Source organism: Vipera ursinii, assembly GCF_947247035.1.
Source record: "Vipera ursinii genome assembly, chromosome: 1".
NCBI lineage: Eukaryota > Metazoa > Chordata > Lepidosauria > Squamata > Viperidae > Vipera > Vipera ursinii.
In genome coordinates this window covers 335,796,857-335,816,891 of record NC_139512.1, presented here as the reverse complement: position 1 = coordinate 335,816,891, position 20,035 = coordinate 335,796,857, and the positions used below count along the sequence as shown (strand labels likewise).

The 20,035-nt window shown below is 42.1% G+C and overlaps 1 protein-coding gene across 1 annotated transcript; it reads right to left on the bottom strand.

The window, feature by feature from the left end:
• Positions 1-448: 448 nt before the first annotated feature.
• On the bottom strand, positions 449-19,667 carry LOC310650381 (beta-galactoside alpha-2,6-sialyltransferase 1-like; the record flags this gene model as incomplete). Its single annotated transcript, XM_083379313.1, has 6 exons — positions 449-576; positions 2,323-2,600; positions 5,292-5,466; positions 10,438-10,539; positions 14,478-14,575; positions 19,052-19,667. The coding sequence occupies 5 exons, from the start codon at positions 19,665-19,667 to the stop codon at positions 2,347-2,349; spliced, it is 1,245 nt and encodes a 414-aa protein (XP_083235439.1). The 3' UTR covers positions 449-576; positions 2,323-2,346.
• Between the last annotated feature and the right edge of the window lie 368 nt (positions 19,668-20,035).

Sequence of the window (20,035 nt, the reverse complement as noted above, 5' to 3'; positions counted from 1 at the left end):
GTGGCCAGCATGACTAGACGCCAAAGGCGCACGGAACGCTGTTACCTTCCCACCGGAGTGGTCCCTATTTTTCTACTTGCATTTTTACGTGCTTTCGAATTGCTAGGTTGGCAAAAGCTGGGACGAGTAACAGGCGCTCACTCTGTTACGCGGCACTCGGGATTCGACCCGCCAAACTGCCAACCTTCTGATCGACAAGCTCAGCGTCCTAACGCATTGAGCCACCACGTCCCTATTTTAACCTATAAATCACCCCAAATCACTTAGATAGTAAGATGGGCAGTGCTTAAATTTGATAACTAAATAAAATAAAAACAGTAGGCTACTGTGAATTCCACAAGCAAAGAAAAATTTATTCTTCCTCTCTATCACTTCCACAGAATTCCCTCAGTCATATTTAATCAGATTCATAGGTTTTCCTCCACCTGTGATCCAGCCACTTTCCAGTTTTCTTCATCTTAGCTCCAACATCAAGGATTACAGATTTTTCATGATGCATTTTGTGTTGATTGATGATTTTTTTTACTCTGTTGCCAGCTGCCTTGTCTGTTTTTTGCCCAGCTAGATGGTGCATACCTTTTAAAAATAGAAAAACATAAATAACTCTTGTGTTTGTAATAATCTGTACCAGCTTGGCAAGGTATAGCATTGGCTGCTGATTGGCTTTTACATGAGTATGCTAAGTTTCTGCTTGAAGATTTTGCATACTAATCTTTTGCAGACTAGTCCTACCTAACACTTACTTAAAATGAATTTTACTTTCAAATAAGGCTAAATTGCTAAGCTGCTATTTTGGAGGATTAAATACATATAATTGGATCCTGCTATATTTTCCTTCAGAATGAAAGAACAATCTCTCATTTTTCTTATCCTGCTAAGACATAGCTGGCAGAATTCAGAACCCAGAATTAAAGGACCCAGCTCTATCATTGGATTAGGTCTTGTTACCACTCTCGGCTCAGAAATGCAATGTCTCAAATGCCCTTGCAAAAATTGATAGTTTTATTTCCTTTTAGACTTACATTGAAGGAGCAAATGGCATTAGCTAAACTAAGAGGTTAACACACACTGTTCAACTTTTCTAGCTGTCTTAGGGAAGCAGTTAAAATGCCAGGACAGCCATAATATAACATTATACAGCACTCAGGAAAATCATACTTCCCCCCTCCTCAAGTGAAATCCAGGGTAAACCTTTTGGCCTTCTGAAAGGGCCTGAAGACCTGGCTCTGTCAACTGGTGTGGGGCCCCAATGGGAATGTGTCATTAGGGAAGTGATTAATAGATTAAGACCCACCGCCTTCCTGTGTACCTCTTGCTCCCTTCCTCCCCATCTTTGTTAATTTTAAATCAAAGTGATGTTACTATTGTTTTAATGTTTTCTATTGGTGTTTTATTGATTAATTGTATCCTGCCTAGAGCAGGGGTTTTCAACTAGTGGTACGGGTACCACCTGTGGTACATTTGCACCTGGCAGGTGGTACACGACCATCCTAGAAAAGTGGTAGTGGGGGAGGGAAATAAGCTGGATTGGTGGCAGCACCGCACAAGCCTGAGCAAGAGATGACTGGAGCAGCAGGGCTATCAGGGCTCAGCGGAAGCGCCAGGATCAGTGCCACTTTCCAGCTGATCGGGGCTGTCAGGGCTCAGGGGAAGCACTAGCATCAGCGCCAGGCTCCAGCTGGAGCTTGGCGCCGATCCTGGTGCTTCTGCTGAGCCCTGAAGAAGCACTATTCAGCTGGAAAGCAGCACTGATCCTGGCACTTCTGCTGAGCCCAAAAGAAGCACCGATCAGCTGGAATGTTGCAGCATCTCCAGGGTCTTGTGATTTACATTTAGATGCTTGGCAACTGATTCGTATTTATGACGGTCACAGTGTCCCAGGGTCATGTGAAGTGACCAAAACCTGCTGCAACCACCCAGCAGATGGGGGCAGGGGGAATAAAAACCAAACACCCACCCCCACCCACCACCGCTGCCAATCCTCAACAGAAATACTCACAACAATGAAAATCTCGGACAGGAGGAAAAGTGCCACCGGGCGGGCAGGCAAGTGTCTTGCTCGGCTGTGGCTTGGGGGGGTACTTTTTTCAGTGCCATTGTAACTTCGAACAGTCACTAAGCGAACTGTTGTAAGTCGAGAACTACCTGTACTTCATCACTTTTTTCTTTGGTCATTAAGTTTTTGATAACTTGCTAGGCAACTGGTGGTACTTGGATATTGCCATATCCTAAAAGTGGTACAATGAGTGAAAAGGTTGAAAAGCCTTGACCTAGAGTTACTGTATGAGCCCTTCCGTTGCCATATAAAATAGATTGTCTCACCTTACTTCAGACCATGCTCAGATTTTATGCCTTCTGGATGCAATTGAGGACTTGGAAGCCTGGCAGAGTCACACGACCCCTTTGTGCCAAGTCACTCTGTGTGCCACGGTTCATGCGCCGCACCAAGTTCTTCTCAAAGAGCAATGGATGATAAGCACCCAGTGTGCAGGCTACATCAGAGAAATTCTGGTAATAGTGGCACTGATGGGATTGCCGTTGAGATGGTAGGAATTCATACACATGGACAAGTTCACATAAGGACATCATTAGCACTGTTCCTAAAGATTGAGGAGAGAATGAGAGATATAAGGAAATAAAGTGATTAGTACACAAGGAACTCCAGGACTGGGAAGTTCATTACCAAGATCAGACAAGAGTTCTGTCAGTTATGGCTTTCTCTTCATCTGGATTGAAATATTGATGAGATCTCCTGTGAGCATATGCAAAATGACTCTTTCATTGGCTATAGAGGCATCTATAGAATCCAGGATAGGGACGCGGGGGCTCAGTGGGTTAGGACGCTGAGCTTGTCGATCAGAAGGTCGGCAGTTTGGCGGGTCGAATCCTGAGTGCCATGTAACAGAGTGAGCACCTGTTACTCGTCCCAGCTTCTGCCAACCTAGCTGTTCGAAAGCACGTAAAAATGCAAGTAGAAAAATAGGGACCACTACGGTGGGAAGGTAACAGCATTCCGTGTGCCTTGGACAAGCGCTGGCTCTTCAGCTTTGAAACGGAGATGAGCACCGGCCTCTAGAGTTGGAAACGACTAGCACGCATGTGCAGGGGAACCTTATAGAATCCAATGCTTATTAAAATGATGAATGAAAGGTTATACCATGCAAGCTCCGGTCCTTTTGTTGATATGTACAATATCATGACCAATATACAGTATAAAAGAGATGGTCTGGGTGTGGCTTCGACTTAATTCTGCTTTCACCATTTGAACCCTACCCCGTGCTTATACCTCTGATTAGCTTGGTCCATACAATATGCTTAACTAGATCAAAAATGGGTTAGATTCAGCTACATGTGGAATCTAGCAATAGAGGTGAAATGCTATATATTACTATATAGATGGCAGCAATAATAATAATAATAATAATAATAATAATAATAATAATAATAATAATAATAATAATAATAATAAAGTTGGAAGGGACCTTGGAGGTCATCTAGTCCAACCCCCTGCTCAGGCAGGAAACCTTATACCATTTCAGGCAAATGGCTGTCCAGTCTCTTCTTAAAAACCTCCAGTGTTGGAGCATTCACCACCTCTGGAGGCAGGTTGTTCCACTGGTTAATTGTTCTGTCAGGAAGTTTCTCCTTAGTTCTAGGTTGCTTCTCTCCTTGACTAGTTTCCATCCGTTGCTTCTTGTCCTGCTTTCAGGTGCTTTGGAGAATAGCTTGACTCCCTCTTCTTTGTGGTAGCCCCTGAGCTATTGGAACACTGCTATCATGTCACCCCTCACCCTTCTCTTCATTAAACTACACATACCCAATTCCAGCAACCATTCCCTATATGTTTTAGCCTCCAGCCCCCTAATCATCTTTGTTGCTCTTTTCTGTACCCTTTCTAGAGTCTCGACATCTTTTTTACATCGTGGTGACCAAAACTGGATGCAGTATTCCAGGTGTGGCCTTACCAAAGCATTGTAAAGTGGTATTAGTACTTCACTTGATCTTGATTCTATCCCTCTGTTAATGCAGCCTAGCACTGTGTTGGCTTTTTTGGCAGCTGCAGCACACTGCTGGTTCATATTGAAGTGATTGTCTACTAGGACTCCGAGATCCCTCTCACAGTTACTACTATTGAGCAAGGTGCCACCTATACTATACCTGTGCATTTGATTTTTCCTGCCTAAATGTAGCACCTTACTTTTTTCACCATTGAATTTCATTTTGTTAGATAGCGCCCAGTGTTCGAGTCTGTCCAGATCCTCCTGTATTTTAAGCCTATCTTCTGGAGTATTGGCTATTCCTGCCAGCTTGGTGTCGTCTGCAAATTTGATGAGTTCCCCATCTATCCCCTCATCCAAATCATTAATGAAGATATTGAAGAGCACTGGGCCCAGAACAGAGCCCTGGGGCACCCCACTACACACTTTTTTCCATGTAGATGCGGTTCCATTGAGGACCACACGCTGAATATAAAAAATATAAAAGTTGTCTCTGTTTGCTGCCTTTAATGGTCATCTGGACTTTTGCAATTCAAATCTGGTAATCGTAGGCTGGCATATTATGTAAATATAGCAACGTTTTGCTAACCCAGATTTAGTGTGTTATGTGAACTCAGAATAATAGAGGTGGAAGGGACCTTGGAGGTCTTGTCCAACCCACTACTCCAGCAGGAGACCCTATACCAATCCAGACAAGTGGCTGGCCAGTCTCTTCTTAAAAGCACCCACAACTTCTGAAGGCAAGCAGTTCCTGGTTAATTGTTCTTACTGTTAGGAAATTTCTCCTTAGTTCTTGGTTGCTTCTCTCCTTCTTTCAATCCATTGTTTCTTGTCTTCTGGTGCTTCTTTGTGGCAGCCTCTCAAATATTGAACTACTGCTATATGTCACCCCTAGTTCTTCCTTTCACTACACTAGACATACCCAATTCAGCTATTGTCACTAAATAATTTCAGGTTTACCTCCAACTGCTCCCCCCCCCGGGCTATAATTAGCAGAAAGAGCTTCTTGGGATTAAGGAAGGAATGCCTTCCAGATACTTTTGAGCCACACAGTCTCAGTCTAGGAAGTCAACAGGACAAGTCTCTTGGCACTTAGGGGTTTGGTTCAGGAAGTTTGATCAAAATGAAGTATGGGACAAGGAATGCAAAACAGTAACTTTAAGGCCACAGGTATGAAGAGAGTGACTATTTTGAAACAGCAAGTGTAGAAGGCAGTTGCAAGCAAATACAATGGGTGTAATAGTTGAGGCTACAGAGAAAGCATTAGGCTGAATAACTTCCTTTCTTACTTACCCAACAGGCCTGAAGAGGGAGGATTGCGCTGCACCAGCTCATCTGCCCCTCCTTGCACCAGCTCCCAGAGCTCCCACTGTAGCCGAGGATGCAATAGATGGAACAGCTGCCAGGGTCTTTTGGTTCTCAAGGTACGGAAGGGTTCAAAGAGGGGATATTCAGGAGACTTGTACCACTGGGAATGAAAAAGACAAATCTCTCAGGATAGAACATCACTGCCTCGCCAGTCCCAAAGACCGACGTTATATTTCATCTCCAGGTTTCCCCAAATTCAGTAGAGAGGTCAAGTAGCTGGTAACAATATGATGGCTGCAATAGCACTTTGCTCTTAACCTAGTTGCTGAATTAATTGAATTTCTTGGTGGGTTTACATAGTTATCCCTCCATCCTCAGGGCGGCTACTGCTAAGTTTGTAAGCCGCCCTGAGTCTTCGGAGAAGGGCGGGATATAAATGGAATAAAAAAAAAATTTACTGCCACAATTGAGCTCAACATTTCCACTGCTAAGCAAGACAATATTTAAGTGAATTTTGACCCCTTTTACGACAGTTTTTAAGGGAATCACTGCAGCTGCTAAGCTAGTAGCATGGTTGTTAAGTGAATCTGGCTTCCCCATTGACTTTGCTGTCAGAAAGTCGCAAAAGGTGATTGCATGCCCCCAGGACACTGTAACTGTCATAAATACGAGTCAGTTGCCAAGCATCCAAATGTTGATCACGTGACCATGAGGATGCTGCAATGGTCATATGTGTGAAAAACCTTCATGTCACTTTTTTCACTTAATCACTAAATGAATGGTTATAAGTCAAGGACTACCTGGGCTGAAATATAGACATACCAAATGGCCTGAGTTCACAAACATCATAAAACAAAACAATCCTCCTACAAAATTTAACATGTTTTTCAACAATGAAAGTTTTCAAGTTCTTTCCTGAAAGTGAATTTGCAGAGGACTTTTGAAGGCATCTCAGAAGGATAAAGGAATGGGAAAGGTTTTCTCTGCAGGAACAACCCTTTTCATTCTACTTGAAGCCCGTTTTATTTACTTTTAGAAAGAGTTGACATATCTCTTTAATTTAGCTTTTTTAATATCATTTTGATAGTTTTAGTGCTTCTAAAAGTGGGAAAGCACATTCATTCATTAGATTTATATCCCATTTTTTATTTAGAATCTCAAGGCAAAATTCATAGCTCTCTTTTGTCCAATTTTTTACTACAGTGACTATAATGTAAGGCTGATTGGGTCATTTATTCCCACCCAGATCAAAGTCATCTAGTGAACTTTTATACCTAGGTGTGGACTGGAATTTGGATGTCCAACTCCAACAAAAGGGTCCATTTATCCCTTATGTTTTACCAAATATGATCTTTTTTTAATTGTCCAAGTTGGAGTCTGTAACTCCATTTTCTAACTGTGAGATCACTAATTGTGCTTTTGGAAAAAAAGAAGCAACCACATTCATGAAACATAAATTATTTTATGCACCTGCTAAGTTAGAGAAAGCATACGTTAAATTAATATACTTGAATTAGTTCATGTTTTTTATTTATTCATTCAATCAATTTCTATAGCTGTCCAATTCAACCAAGTGACTTTGGTTTTGTCTTTTTCTGAATCTACAGCTGAAGGTCGGTTGCTAAAGGTCAGTTGTTATAAGATATGATGCCTGAGAATAAAATATAATGCTTTGCAAATGTCCAATACTGAGCAGAGTGCACAACAAAGACTTATGAGGTTTCCTTGGTTGCTTAATGTTTTTATGGATTAACATATACAGTGGTACCTTGGCACTTATCATTAATTGGTTCCAGGAGGCACAAAGAGTATCAAAAATGATGAGTACCAAACACATTTTTCTATAAAGAATTATGTAGTGAGTCACAAGGTGGCCGACACCAACAAGTTCTAGCTTGTGCATTAAGTACCAATCAAATGATGAGTACTGGGACAAAATCTTTGCATCAAAATGCATTGAGTACCAAATTTGATGAGTTTCAAAGGAGTAAAGTACCAAGATACCACTGTAAATAAAGATTGTTGTAAGAATAGAGATGTATTATTTAATATTTCAGTATTTTTGTAAGGACACATGGTTTCGGTTAAAAGTCAAAATGATTTTGCAGCAAACTTAGATACACTATATCAGCAGTCTCCAAACTGTCCAACTTGGTGGACCAGCAAATACGGTGGGGGAGGGAATGGTTTTGCATGCGTGTGCACCTCTTTCACAAACGCAGCTTGGTGGACATGCATTTACCCACCACTTCCACGGCCTGGTTTTAAATGGGCTGCAGCCCAGTAGCAGGCCACAGACTGGGGGTTGGGGACCCCTGCACTGTATGATGCAACCAGAAGCATGGATCTGGAAATTAAAGTATCAAAGACCAAGATAGTTGTATTTTATATAAATGTCTCTCCACTATATTCACCCAGATAAACACATTTCCACATGTGTTGGCCTAAATCTATGTCAATTAAAACTCTGGCCAAGTTTGGTTTCATTCCAATCCAAATGAAAGGAAATAGTACTTATATCTAGGTCCATTTTCAATCATCATACAGTTCATTTATTCTGTTCATCTATTCTGTTCTCAGTGACTCTGGATAGCTTACAACTGAAAAGTAAAAAGCTGCAAAAGACTGCTTCTATATACCTCCAATGGAAAAAAATACTTAGGAGGAGCAAAGAATGCCATACTTCATTTTCTCTCTATAACTTGTTGAATCTCTCTAATCCCCTACAGAAAAGGAACATTTCATACCATAGAGTCATATTTTTTAAATTAGACTTTGGACCTGATTTTTTCATGCTTGGGTTTATTGTTTTTAGGATAACAATCTATTTTAAGTATTATGTTGGCGTCATGTATGTATTGTGGGAAGAATCCAGAGAAAGAAATATTTGGGGAAATATTGAAAAGACAGAATATATTTCCCCAAAGGACTTTAAAGGCAGAAACTAAACCCCCCCCCACAAGTCTCTCTGCCCCAAATAGAAACCAGATCTGCAGAAATGCAGATGTGATAATCTTGTCAAAAGGATTGGAGCCAGGAAATTTGGATTAGAAAGAAAGATCCCGAGAATCAACAATCCCTCACACCAAAAATCCAACAGTCATCAGCCACAGCCCAAGGGAAGCAGGATATGTGATCTTTGGAACATAACAGGATTAACCTACCACCATCAGAATACCAGAAAGGCACCCTCAGACACAGGTCAAAGTTCATGCCACAGGAAGAACTCCAAATACAAAGCCCAAGGGAGGTATAAAGGCCACCACTCCCTGTTACATGTGGTCAGTTTTTCCAGAGCCATCTTTCTGTCTGGCTCTCCTCTTCAATAAACTACAACCTTCTGTCAAACCTCGTCCTGCAGCAAGCAGGGCAGAGTGCCGAACACAGGAATGAGAGACCTCCGCTGCGATCTGCAAGCACTTTATTCTCCAAGGCAACAGCCGCAACAAGAAACAAAGCCAGCGTTGGCCGCTACCTGCAGCCAACGCTGTTATATACACACCCGAAACACCCACCCATACTCCACCCAAACACGCCCACGCCCTCCCATTCCCTATAACTTTCCCACCCCTCCCCTACAAGTCCCTTCGCCCGTCGCCCAACCAGGTAAGCCTCCCCCCGCGCGCTGCCGCCACCGTGCTCCACCCCCTCACCACCTCCCTGCCGCGCCCAACTCCGAAACCCCCTGTGGTCGTTCACACCCCAGGCTCCCAGCCACCCAGGCACCGCGGCGGGAAAGGACCTGTCCCCCAACGGGCCCACCGGCTCCCAGGCCATACAGCCCTGTGCCCGACTGTCCAGTGCCTCGGCCTGCCTTGCCAAACGTAGTCCCGGTAGCCAAAGCCGGGGAAGGGCCGGCGTTGTGCTGCGGGCTCCCGAAACGGCGGTCCCGCTATCAGCCGTAGCTCTTGTACCCTCCCAGGCCGCCGTGAGTGGGCCCGGGCCTCCGCCGGTCAGCTGTGGCGTGGAAGAAGACAACCGAAGCGGCGGCGCGGCCTCCGGAGCCTTCCGGGCCGCCGACACGCCGCCAGGCGAAGACAGCAGCTGTGACGCGGGAGAAGACGGCCGAAGCGGCGGCGCGGCCCCCGGAACCTTCCGGGCCGCCACGGAGCCGGTCACGTCCGGCGCGACAGCAGGAGCCTCGCGGACTGCTGGGGTGCTGGGGAGGTGGAGGGGCCCCCCCTCGAGTGTCGAGCTCCCGAGGCCCGACACCTTCTTTCTAAAGCAGTCTCCATGTTGTTAATTCCCAGCTTGGACTAGGCCCTGATGAAGATTTTTCTTTCAACAGTATGTATGTATGCACAGATCCCTTTCTGTCTCAGACTACAGATATTAAAGAGACTATGTTCATACAACATAGACAATTGTTGTCAGGTAGTCCTCAACTTATAACAGTTCATTTAGTGACCGTTCAAAATTACAAAGGCATTGAAAAAAGTGACTTATGACAGTTTTTCACATTTACAACCATTGCAGCATCCCCATGGTCACATGATCAAAATGTGGACACTTGGCAGTTGACTCATATTTATGACAGTTGCAGTGTCCCGTAGTCAAGTCACCTTTTGTGACTTTCTGACAAGCAGTCAATAGGGAAACCAGATTCACTTAACAACCATGTCACTAACTTAACAACTGCAGTGATTCACTTAACAACTATCTCAAGAAAGGTCATAAAAGGGTGCAAAATTCAACTCTCTCACTTAGCAACAGAAATTTTGGGCTCAATATTTTGGTTGTAAGTAAGGACTACCTGTATATTATAGCTTAAGAAGTTTGCCTGGCTCACACAAGATGCTACAATAACATTGGGAACCACAAGTTACCCCAGCCCCATTTTAACCTAGGCTAGCACATAATGTGATTCTAACTAACTTAACAACTGCAGTGATTCACTTAACAACTATCTCAAGAAAGGTCATAAAAGGGTGCAAAATTCAACTCTCTCACTTAGCAACAGAAATTTTGGGCTCAATATTTTGGTTGTAAGTAAGGACTACCTGTATATTATAGCTTAAGAAGTTTGCCTGGCTCACACAAGATGCTACAATAACATTGGGAACCACAAGTTACCCCAGCCCCATTTTAACCTAGGCTAGCACATAATGTGATTCTAACTAGAGAATCTCACCTCTTCTAGATTCCCAGGGTAAGGGGCTGGATCCCATGCAACTAGCGTTCCCTGGGCATAGAGTAGTCCATCTAGAAAATGCTGCTTTGGAGAAGTCATCAGCTGTGAAGAAGAATGTGAATGAGAACATTTTTTTACCCACACATTCAAGTCAACCATGCAGTTGTGAGGAAAATAATCTAGTGACATTCATGGCAAGCCTGGCCAATTCATCAGAATAAGCGTACTTCCCCTTCATTTAGAAATAACTTAGAAACAATCAGAAGAATATCCTACATTTTGCAAGAATTGCCCAGAAGCACCTTATATATTTGCATAGAGTAAAGGTAAAAGGTAAAGGTTCCCTCGCACATGTGTGCTAGTCGTTTCCGACTCTAGGGGCTGGTGCTCATCTCCGTTTCAAAGCCGAAGAGACAGCGCTTGTCCAAGGACGTCTCTGTGGTCATGTGGCCGGCATGACTAGATGACAGAGGCGCACGGAAAGCTGTTACCTTCCCACTGTAGTGGTCCCTATTTTTTTACTTGCATTTTTACGTGCTTTCGAACTGGTAGGTTGGCAGAAGCTGGGACGAGTAACAGGCGCTCACTCTGTTACGCGGCACTTGGGATTCAACCCGCCAAACTGCCGACCTTCAGATCGACAAGCTCAGCTTCCTAACCCACTGAGCCACCGCGTCCCTCATTTGCATAGAGGGAGAGCCCCAAATGTCAGATTCAGCTTCCTTTGCGATATACATTTTTTCTACCCTTTCATAGTTGTGCTGCTCCATTCTAAGCAATTTGCCCTAATTCCTTTAGTTGAGAATGCTAAATGCCGACATCCTCACATTGTACTTTGCAGATTTGCTGGAACTCATTTGACTAGGTCCAAATAACATTCATTCAACTTCTCTTGGAACTCCTTAAGGTAATAATTAATACATATTCTGAAGGCTGCTATGCTGATAATTTTCTGGCCTTGATATTTGACTTTGAACTATGGGTTGGATTCCAGGCATATTCAGCAAAATGCCAGGCAGAAATAGAAAAAACATCTCAGCACTATCTCCCAACAGTCCACCTTATATTGAAAACCACTGCTATAGTTTCAGAGGAGAAGATTTTTTTTTAGAACAATGATCAAAGATCTATTGAAGAATATCAAAATGCAGCTGGTGAAGAATATCAAAATGCAATACTAACACCAGCAGCATTCATGACCTTAATAGCAATAAAATGAAAACTATCTCAATTATGATAAAACTTAAATGTATTTATATGAGTCCTATGCAGTTATATTTGGCATTAAATTGGAATTAATACTGTAATAAATCAATTAATTGACGGTGAAGTAAATGTTGAGTTTCATTTTTTCCAAATTTTTTTATTAAGGATTATAAATGAAAAAAATAAAAATCAATACAAAATTTGCAAAATGAAAAAAGTATAAGAAAAAAGAAAAGTACAAAAAAAGAAAGAAGAAATATTTCTTTCTTCTTCCCAACAAGTAAAAACAATTTTGGTAGCTTATCTCCATCTCTAAATACAAAGTGAATGTTGAGCTTCAGGCATCCACTCTTGATATGTGAGACATAAACATCATCAATGACTTCTCACAAATACCTTAAATTATAAGAGGTTTTGGCACAATAGTGACAATGGTTGCATGATCAAAGTCCTGACCCTTTTTAACACATGTATGTGTGCAATGCATGCAAAAATGGGCAGGGTTTTGATCATGCAGTCAAAGCCACCATCGTGACTTTTCTGACTGCTTTATACCCTTGGATATGGAAATTTTAGCCTCTGTTACTTAATTAAAGATTATGTATTGGGATCATATTCTAATTCTTTTCAAATAGCCAGATCAAGGTTTATATTAAAAATGCTTAAGGGAAAATTAGTAGAGATGGGTTTGAAGCACCTGCTAATGAGTTGAACAGACTTCAACTCAACCCGGACAAGATTGAGTGGCTGTGCATACCGGCATCCCGGGATATTCAGAATATTCCACCTCTTTCCATGGGGGGTGAGTTTTTACCCCCCGTAGATAGGACTCGCAACTTGGGAGTCCTCCTAGATTCACAGCTTACTTTGGAAGATCATATAGTGGCTGTGACTAGGGGGGCTTTCGCCCAGGTTCGCCTGGTGCGCCAGTTGCGGCCCTATCTAGACCGGGTTGCCCTGTGTAGGGTCACTCACGCACTCGTGACCTCTCGTCTGGACTACTGCAACGCTCTCTACATGGGGCTTCCCTTGAAGACCACTCGGAGCTCCAGCTGGTACAGAATGCAGCCGCGAGAGTTGTCTTGGGAGTTTCCCGGTACTCCCATGTTACACCTTTGCTCCGCGAGCTGCATTGGCTACCAGTTGTCTTCCGGGTGAGGTTCAAGGTTTTGGTAATGGTTTTCAAGGCCCTACATGGCATGGGTCCGGAGTACCTTGGGGATCACCTGCTGCCGGCGTCAACTTCCCTCCGCCCTGTGCGTTCCCACAGAGAGGGCCTCCTCAGGGTGCCACCGGTCAGAGAATGTCGGCTGGTGGCCCCCAGGGGGAGGGCCTTCTCTGTGGGCGCCCCGGCTTTATGGAATCAGCTGCCGGTTGAGCTCCGGATGGCACCTGACCTTCGCTCCTTCCGACGCGGTCTGAAGACCTACCTATTTGAGCAAGCCAGCCTGGCCTGATGAGGGATGTGCTGGGGTTTTTATTGGGGATTTTTATTATTCTACTGTTTTTAGCTCGGGCTCTGATTTAATTCTTTTTTTAATTTTTGTATTCTGTATTTTTTATGTGCCCTGTTCACCGCCCTGAGTCCTTTGAGAGAAGGGCGGTATACAAATATAATAAATGAAATGAAATGTAGGTTAACTCCAGGTAAAGCAATCTTTACAGTGATGGAGAATCTCTGCCAGGTTTCAGGAGGTTTTATAACCCCACAGTAATCCCAGTAACCTAGCAACCAGATCCCAAACCACAAGCCTTGCAGGTCTCTCCTTATATCAGCTAAAAAACAAATGCAGGTAAGTGAGTGATAGCTCTCAGTGCCAGAAGGAAAAATCAAGCACAGGAAACTGAATCTGGGCCTCTATTAGAGAAAGGCTGCATAAAACCCCAAACTTGTCCTTGAAATCATGGCATCTCTTAAATGAGTCATCTCAGTTGGCCTTTGGATGAAGGGGTTTCTGTTTCAGTAATGATGTCTCATTGAAGTATCCGGAGGATGATGGATTGGTACAAGTCATGTATTCTTCCATAACTCTCTGTGAAAGCTTTAGGATATAGAAACTTCACTGTGGGAAATCCAAATCAAGACAAGGAGAAATTTCCTGACTGTGATCACAAATAGCCTGCCTCCTACCTAGAGTTGGACATGTACCATCACAGGAAATTTTCAAGCAAAGGTTGAATAGCTTATTTGTTTGGGTTAGCATAAGGATTACTGCCCTGGGCAAAGAGAGGGACTAGAACAGTGTAATTCAAAACTTGGCTTTTTTTAAAGAAGCATAGACTTCACATAGACTTCAATTTCCAGAATTCTCCAGTCCACATGCTGAAGTAGGAGACCTCTAAGTCTTCTGGAGTAAAAGACACCTGAAATCTTCTAACCTAATGAGCCTAGGCACCTCACGTTTTCCTCTCAAGACAAAGTAATGCACATTCTATCTTGTAATTAAAGGTATACAGTGCAATTTGCCTACTTCTGTCATAACAGCTGGGTCTGTAATTGTCTGTAATTGTCTATAATTGTCTATAATAGGTCTGTAATTATCTGAATCTGATTTTATATCTTTCCTATATATTGATATATTTGAGGACAGTTAGCCAAATATATTGAAGTAACAATGTAAGTTATAAAATATGATGCATATGAAAATGGCTAGAACTTCAATCACATTGGTACCTGGCCACCATCTTCACTTTTTTGACTATCTAAGGATACCTCTGATCTAATAGTGTTAACGAATTGAAGCCACTGTCTGTTTCATGGCAAACAAATGAAATTAAACCATTGGATTTTCTCTACCTCAGCTCAGTCTGGCCCTCCAAAGTTTATTACTAACCTGGGAATTCACAAGGCGGACTGTTGTTTTTGTGCCCACATCATGTTCATAGCCAGCAGTTGGGGCTCCATTGAAACGAAGAACAGCATCATGGGCATCTGAGAAAATGAAAAAATAAGGGTAAGAGAGAGTGAAAGTAGGTAGATCCGATCCCTAGGTCATCCCTCCCTGATCTGGCTTTATTTTACAATAACATTCCCTTTCTCAGAGCAAGATGAGGTGGAGAAAACAGCCACATTGCTGATGTGGCCTGACCTCCTTTATTCAATGTCCCTGCTAACCAGGGCTACATTAAAATCTTTGCAAGCCCTGGGGCTTGCATTGCCTTCTTCCTAGGGTTGAGAGAGAGAGAGTAATTAGGCAAGGTCACCCAGATAGTTTTTGTACCAATGTCAGAATTAGAACCTGGGTTTTCTCAATCTTAATCAATCAAGTTAACCACTAAACTAAATTGGCTGTCCCGTGTGTATGCATTAGTGTTATGCGTGTGGGGGTGCATTAGAATTCTTTTTAAAATGTTCTTTGTAAACTGTGCTCATTGTTCCATTTATAATTCACATTTGGCTAACAATCTGGTTTTTAGGTTATGAAGCCATGATATACAATAAAACAGGAGGTGGGCACAATTGTCGCTATGTTGTTACTAGTGTTGAACTATGTTAATATATATTCTGTTTTATATCCATATGGTTAATATAGATATATAATGCTGCATGAGTACCTATATGAAAAGTGGAGTATCTGAGACTCACTCAAAGCAAGCCATAGAGGCAGAATGAATTGTCCAGTGATAGTTTCTCGAGGATGGAATGGAACAAATATTTCCAAGAAGTTAATGTTTGTGTCATGTAAAAAATACAAGCATTAAGATTTCTAAATCTACAAGAGATAGTTCTTAAACATGAAGTGGTTCCCATAATGAGAGAATTGATACTTTCAAGTGAAGTGGGATGAAACAATGGTACTCAAGTGGAAATGTAAAAGGAGACATGAGAAAAATGCTACAGTGAGATTGGTCGAGCCTTATTGGAAGTAATGCAAGTGGATGGGAGCTGTAATTTCAGAGCCATCAAATAAGTTGAAATATTTTGCATGGTGGAACTCAAATCTAGTTTGGCTAGCTAGATATTGCATTGGATAGTTTGCTTAGGGTGTCTATATGTGAGGCAGTAAAGCTTTTAGAATAGGAAAGGAACAAGAAAAGTAACAAAGCTTCATTTGTGTTGTGAGTCTCTGGAGAAGTAAAGACAACAATTGGCCCTGTTACACAGAATTTCTCAAAACTGTTAAGTGCCATCTAACTCAGAGGTCCCCAACCTTTTGGGCACCAGGGACTGGTTACGTGGTAAGAGATTTTTCCGTGGACCAGAGGGGGCATGGTTTTAGGTGCTGCCTGCATCCCGTGGATGGGGCTTTGCTTGTTTTTGTGGACCAGTTGCTGGCATGCTGCGGCCCAGTACTGGTCCATGGACCAGGAGTTGGGGACCCCTGATCTAACCTACAGTTTTTAAGTGTCTCACCAGACTGAATGACCATTATCTGCAGCTGCTGTTTTCTCTACTCCTCCATTCACCACAGAATTTGGAACTCTTCCCAATCTATGGGCTGAGTATGTAACTCTCCAAACACACTCCCATCCATCCTTCCCGTTTTTTTATTCTGCCCACAGTAATATTCAGAACAGCTTCAGGAACTCCACAGTATTGATAATGTGCCAGTTTGTATAAACTTATTGATGTTGCTTGTATGTTGAGGATTGTTAATAGAATCTTTTATTATTCTGTATCAGAATAAAACCCTTTTCTAAAACTTTCCTCGTCATTGGTTCATTCTTATGAGGAAAAATCAGGGATTGCAATGTCTTAACTGGACAGGCCTCTTCTAAAGAAACTCTATAACTATCATGGTATTCACTAGACACCTGTCTCTTTAAACCCACCCACCCCGTTTCACTATTGTTTCTCAGTGGCAGAAAAAGCCCACTTTTTCACTTTATCCCCGTGCGACTAGAAGGAGCTGCTTGCAGATTAGCCTGCTGTCTTCAATTAACTAACCTTGCAAATCTTTCACCACCCGCAGCCTGTTCATACACATTGCCAGGGCTGTGAATTCACACCACCTACCCAATACCCTTGACAGCTTTCCAGCCCTCAAAAAGTTCTAATTTCTCCTGATCAGTTTGCAAACATGATTTTTCCTTCACAGCAAGTTTATACACCCCACAATACATTATAACAGACAAGAAAATGATAAGACAACACTTGTCCACCCTAGATCACCAGGACCAGATGGACTACATCACAGAGTTCTAAAAATGCTGGCAGAGGTCATCTTGGAGCCATCAAACCATATTTTTAAAAGATCCTGGAGCACCAGAGAACTACCAGATGACTGGAAAAAAAGCTGTGGTGGTTTCCATCTTCAATAAAAAGCGGGGAGAATGATTCCAGGAAACTACAGACCAATCAGCCTGACATCAATACTTGGAAAGATCCTGGAAAAGATAATCAAGCAACGGATCTGCGAACACCTAGAAGCAAGCAAAGCTATTACAAGAAGCCAACATGAGTTTATCAAAAACAGATCATGCCAAACAAATCTTATTGTATTATTTGATAAAGTGACTAAATTAGTGGATTAGTGAAATGCTGTGGACATAGTATACATGAACCTCAGTTAGGCATCTGACAAGGTAGTCCACAATTTATTTGGTAAGATAGAAAAATGTGACATAGACAGCATCACTACTAGGTGGATTCATAACTGGCTGACAAACTGCATTCAATGTGTAGTCCTCAATGGAACTAGATCTATATGGAGGGAAGTATGCAGTATCCCAAAGTTTGTCTCAGGTCCAGTACTCTTCAACATCTTCATAAATGATTTAGATGACAGGATAGAAGGGGAATTCATCAAATTTGCAGACTACACCAAGCTAGGGAGATAATCAACACTTTTGAAGATAGGCTCAAGATCCAGAAGGATCTTGACAGCCTTGAACACTACCTAACAAAATGCAATTCAGTGGTGAGAAATGTAGTGTTTTACACTTAGGCAAGAAAAACCAAATGGTATATCTGGCTCAACAGCAGCAATTGTGAAAGGACTCCTAGTAGACAACCACTTAAGTATAAGCCAGTAATGTGCTGCAGCTGCCAAAAAGCCAAAGCAGTCCTAGGCTGCATCAACAGAGGAATATCAAGATAATGTGTCTTAGTACCACTATATAATGCCTGGGTAATACCACACTGCATCCAGTTCTGGTTACCATGGTACAAAAAAGATGTTGAGACTCTAGAAAGAGTGCAGAGAAGAACAACAAAGGTGATTAAGGGTCTACAGGCTAAAATATGTAATGCAGGAACTGTGCATGTCTAGTCTAACCAAGAGAAGGATTGGGGTGACATGATAGCAATCTTCCAATATTTGAGAGATTGTCACAAAGAGGAAGGGGACAACCTATTTTCCAAGTACAGGAGGGCAAGTTAAGAAGTAACAAATGGAAACTTATCAAAGAGTGATCCAACCTAAAACTTTCAACTCTAGTATTCTGTATATTTCTCAAATATTTGTTCCACTTCTTTTAGACTGGCAGTGTATAGGCTGCTTCTATTTTCCCAGTTGGAGTAGCATGATGTGCATCAACATATCCCCTTCAAAAGACATTGGTCCTAGTTTGGGCACACTTTGCTGCTTCTGGACCTAGCTATATATTTTGAAATATTTTATTTCTCAGAATATTGCCCAAATTCCTACCGATGGTAGTGGCAGTATCATGGTTTGGACCTGTTTTGTGCCTCTGAACCAAAATGGCACACCAGTCACTAAAAGCAAAGATTCAGATTTTATCACATGCAAATATGGAGCTTTGGATGATTGTCCTCAATAAGTAAGCGAACAAGAATAATGTTTTTATGCATTTATTTAATTGGGTTCTCCTTATCTAATTTTAGGACATATTCATATTTATGCAGAAATATATTCACAGCCATTATTAAGCACTAGATTCACTTAATAAAAGAAAGAAACCAATAATCTTAACCAAGCTTAGTGTATTATGCAAAGCTACACGAATCTTTACCTATTTTGCCACAAAAGCTCATGGGAAGACAATCACAGATTCACTTTAACTGGTTAAGTTAAAAAATCCCAATACATGGATGAAGAGTTTTAATTATAATGATCTAACTAGTGGTGTATTAAAAAATAATAGTTTTGATATTGAATCCTGGGTGGGTGGGTGCATGGGTGGGTGGGACTTAACAGGAACTGGGAGTATCCAGATCAGAAAGAATAATCCCAAAGAAATGAGAATGATTTTCATCATCCAAATAGCAGTGAGCTAGAAACAGGTTTTCTATTCTACAAGCTAGAAAGGAAAGGTGGAGCACCTACTGCAATATACATTTGTATTCTTTGGCTCTTCCATAAAAAGAAGATAATAACATTTTAATACAACCATGAAATATAGCATTTGTTTAAGAAGAATATATTTACCAACTGTATAGGGAAGATTAAGTAGACTGAGTCACAACCACCCCATGGGAATATTTTATTTTTCCTTTAACACTCACCAATCTCATTGCCCAATCCTGAGCCCAACATGGAGCCAGCTGAGCTCACAACTGCACATGTCTTCAGGTGACCAAGATCTTCTGCCAAACTCCTCTGAGGCAGCATATCTCTCCATTCTGGTTCTGCAAAGGGTCCTTCATCACTCAACACAGTGGACACATTCACATGGCTTTTGAGCTGGCACAAGAGGTCCATCCCACTTAGATGTTGATTGCCTGGGTGCAGCCCAGCACCTGAGGGCACATGATACTTGTTCCTTGTTTGATAGTTCTGGAAGATTTGTTTAAGACGAGGGCTCAGTACTTCGGATGAAAGCTTTTTCTGCCACATAGGCCATGGTAAGGGCTGTGCTGGGAGGATGGAATTAGATATCTTCCTGAATTGTAGAAATCCAGCAAGCACCTTCTCAAGACGTTGCCAGAACTTCTTGATTCTGGAGAAGAAGGAATCTTCTGTCAGAGTCTGTGCTGTAATTTCTAAGTTCCGGTTGACTGATCCAGCAGCCAAGAGGAGCTTCAGAGTTTTGTTTCTCTCTGAGGAAATTTGGATGTCCCGGAAGACTGTTCTCGTAAAGTTGGAGGGCACTCCTGGGTCACGGGAACCCAAATGCAGCATTAGCCTTGACTGTAGGCAAACTAAGCTCAGTATAGTGAGACATAGCACAGCAAAAGTCAGCCAAATGCGGTTTGTCCCCCACTTCCAAGGTGGTTGTGCACACCATAAGGTATTCCCAGACCTGTGGAGAGATGGGCAACACAAGGTCAGCCAATCTTGATTAGCATCTGATTGGTTCTACTACCACAATATGTAGCATTGGCTGTTTCTATAATGTCATTTTAATTACAAAATAAATTATGATAAGAAATGACCTGCTAAAGCAAATGAGAAAAATTCATCTCATCTGAAATCTAATATTCCAGTGGCCAATCAGATCGTTCCAGAAAGCCAACTGTGGAAGAGAAAGTGAAAGTGTCAAAATTGCA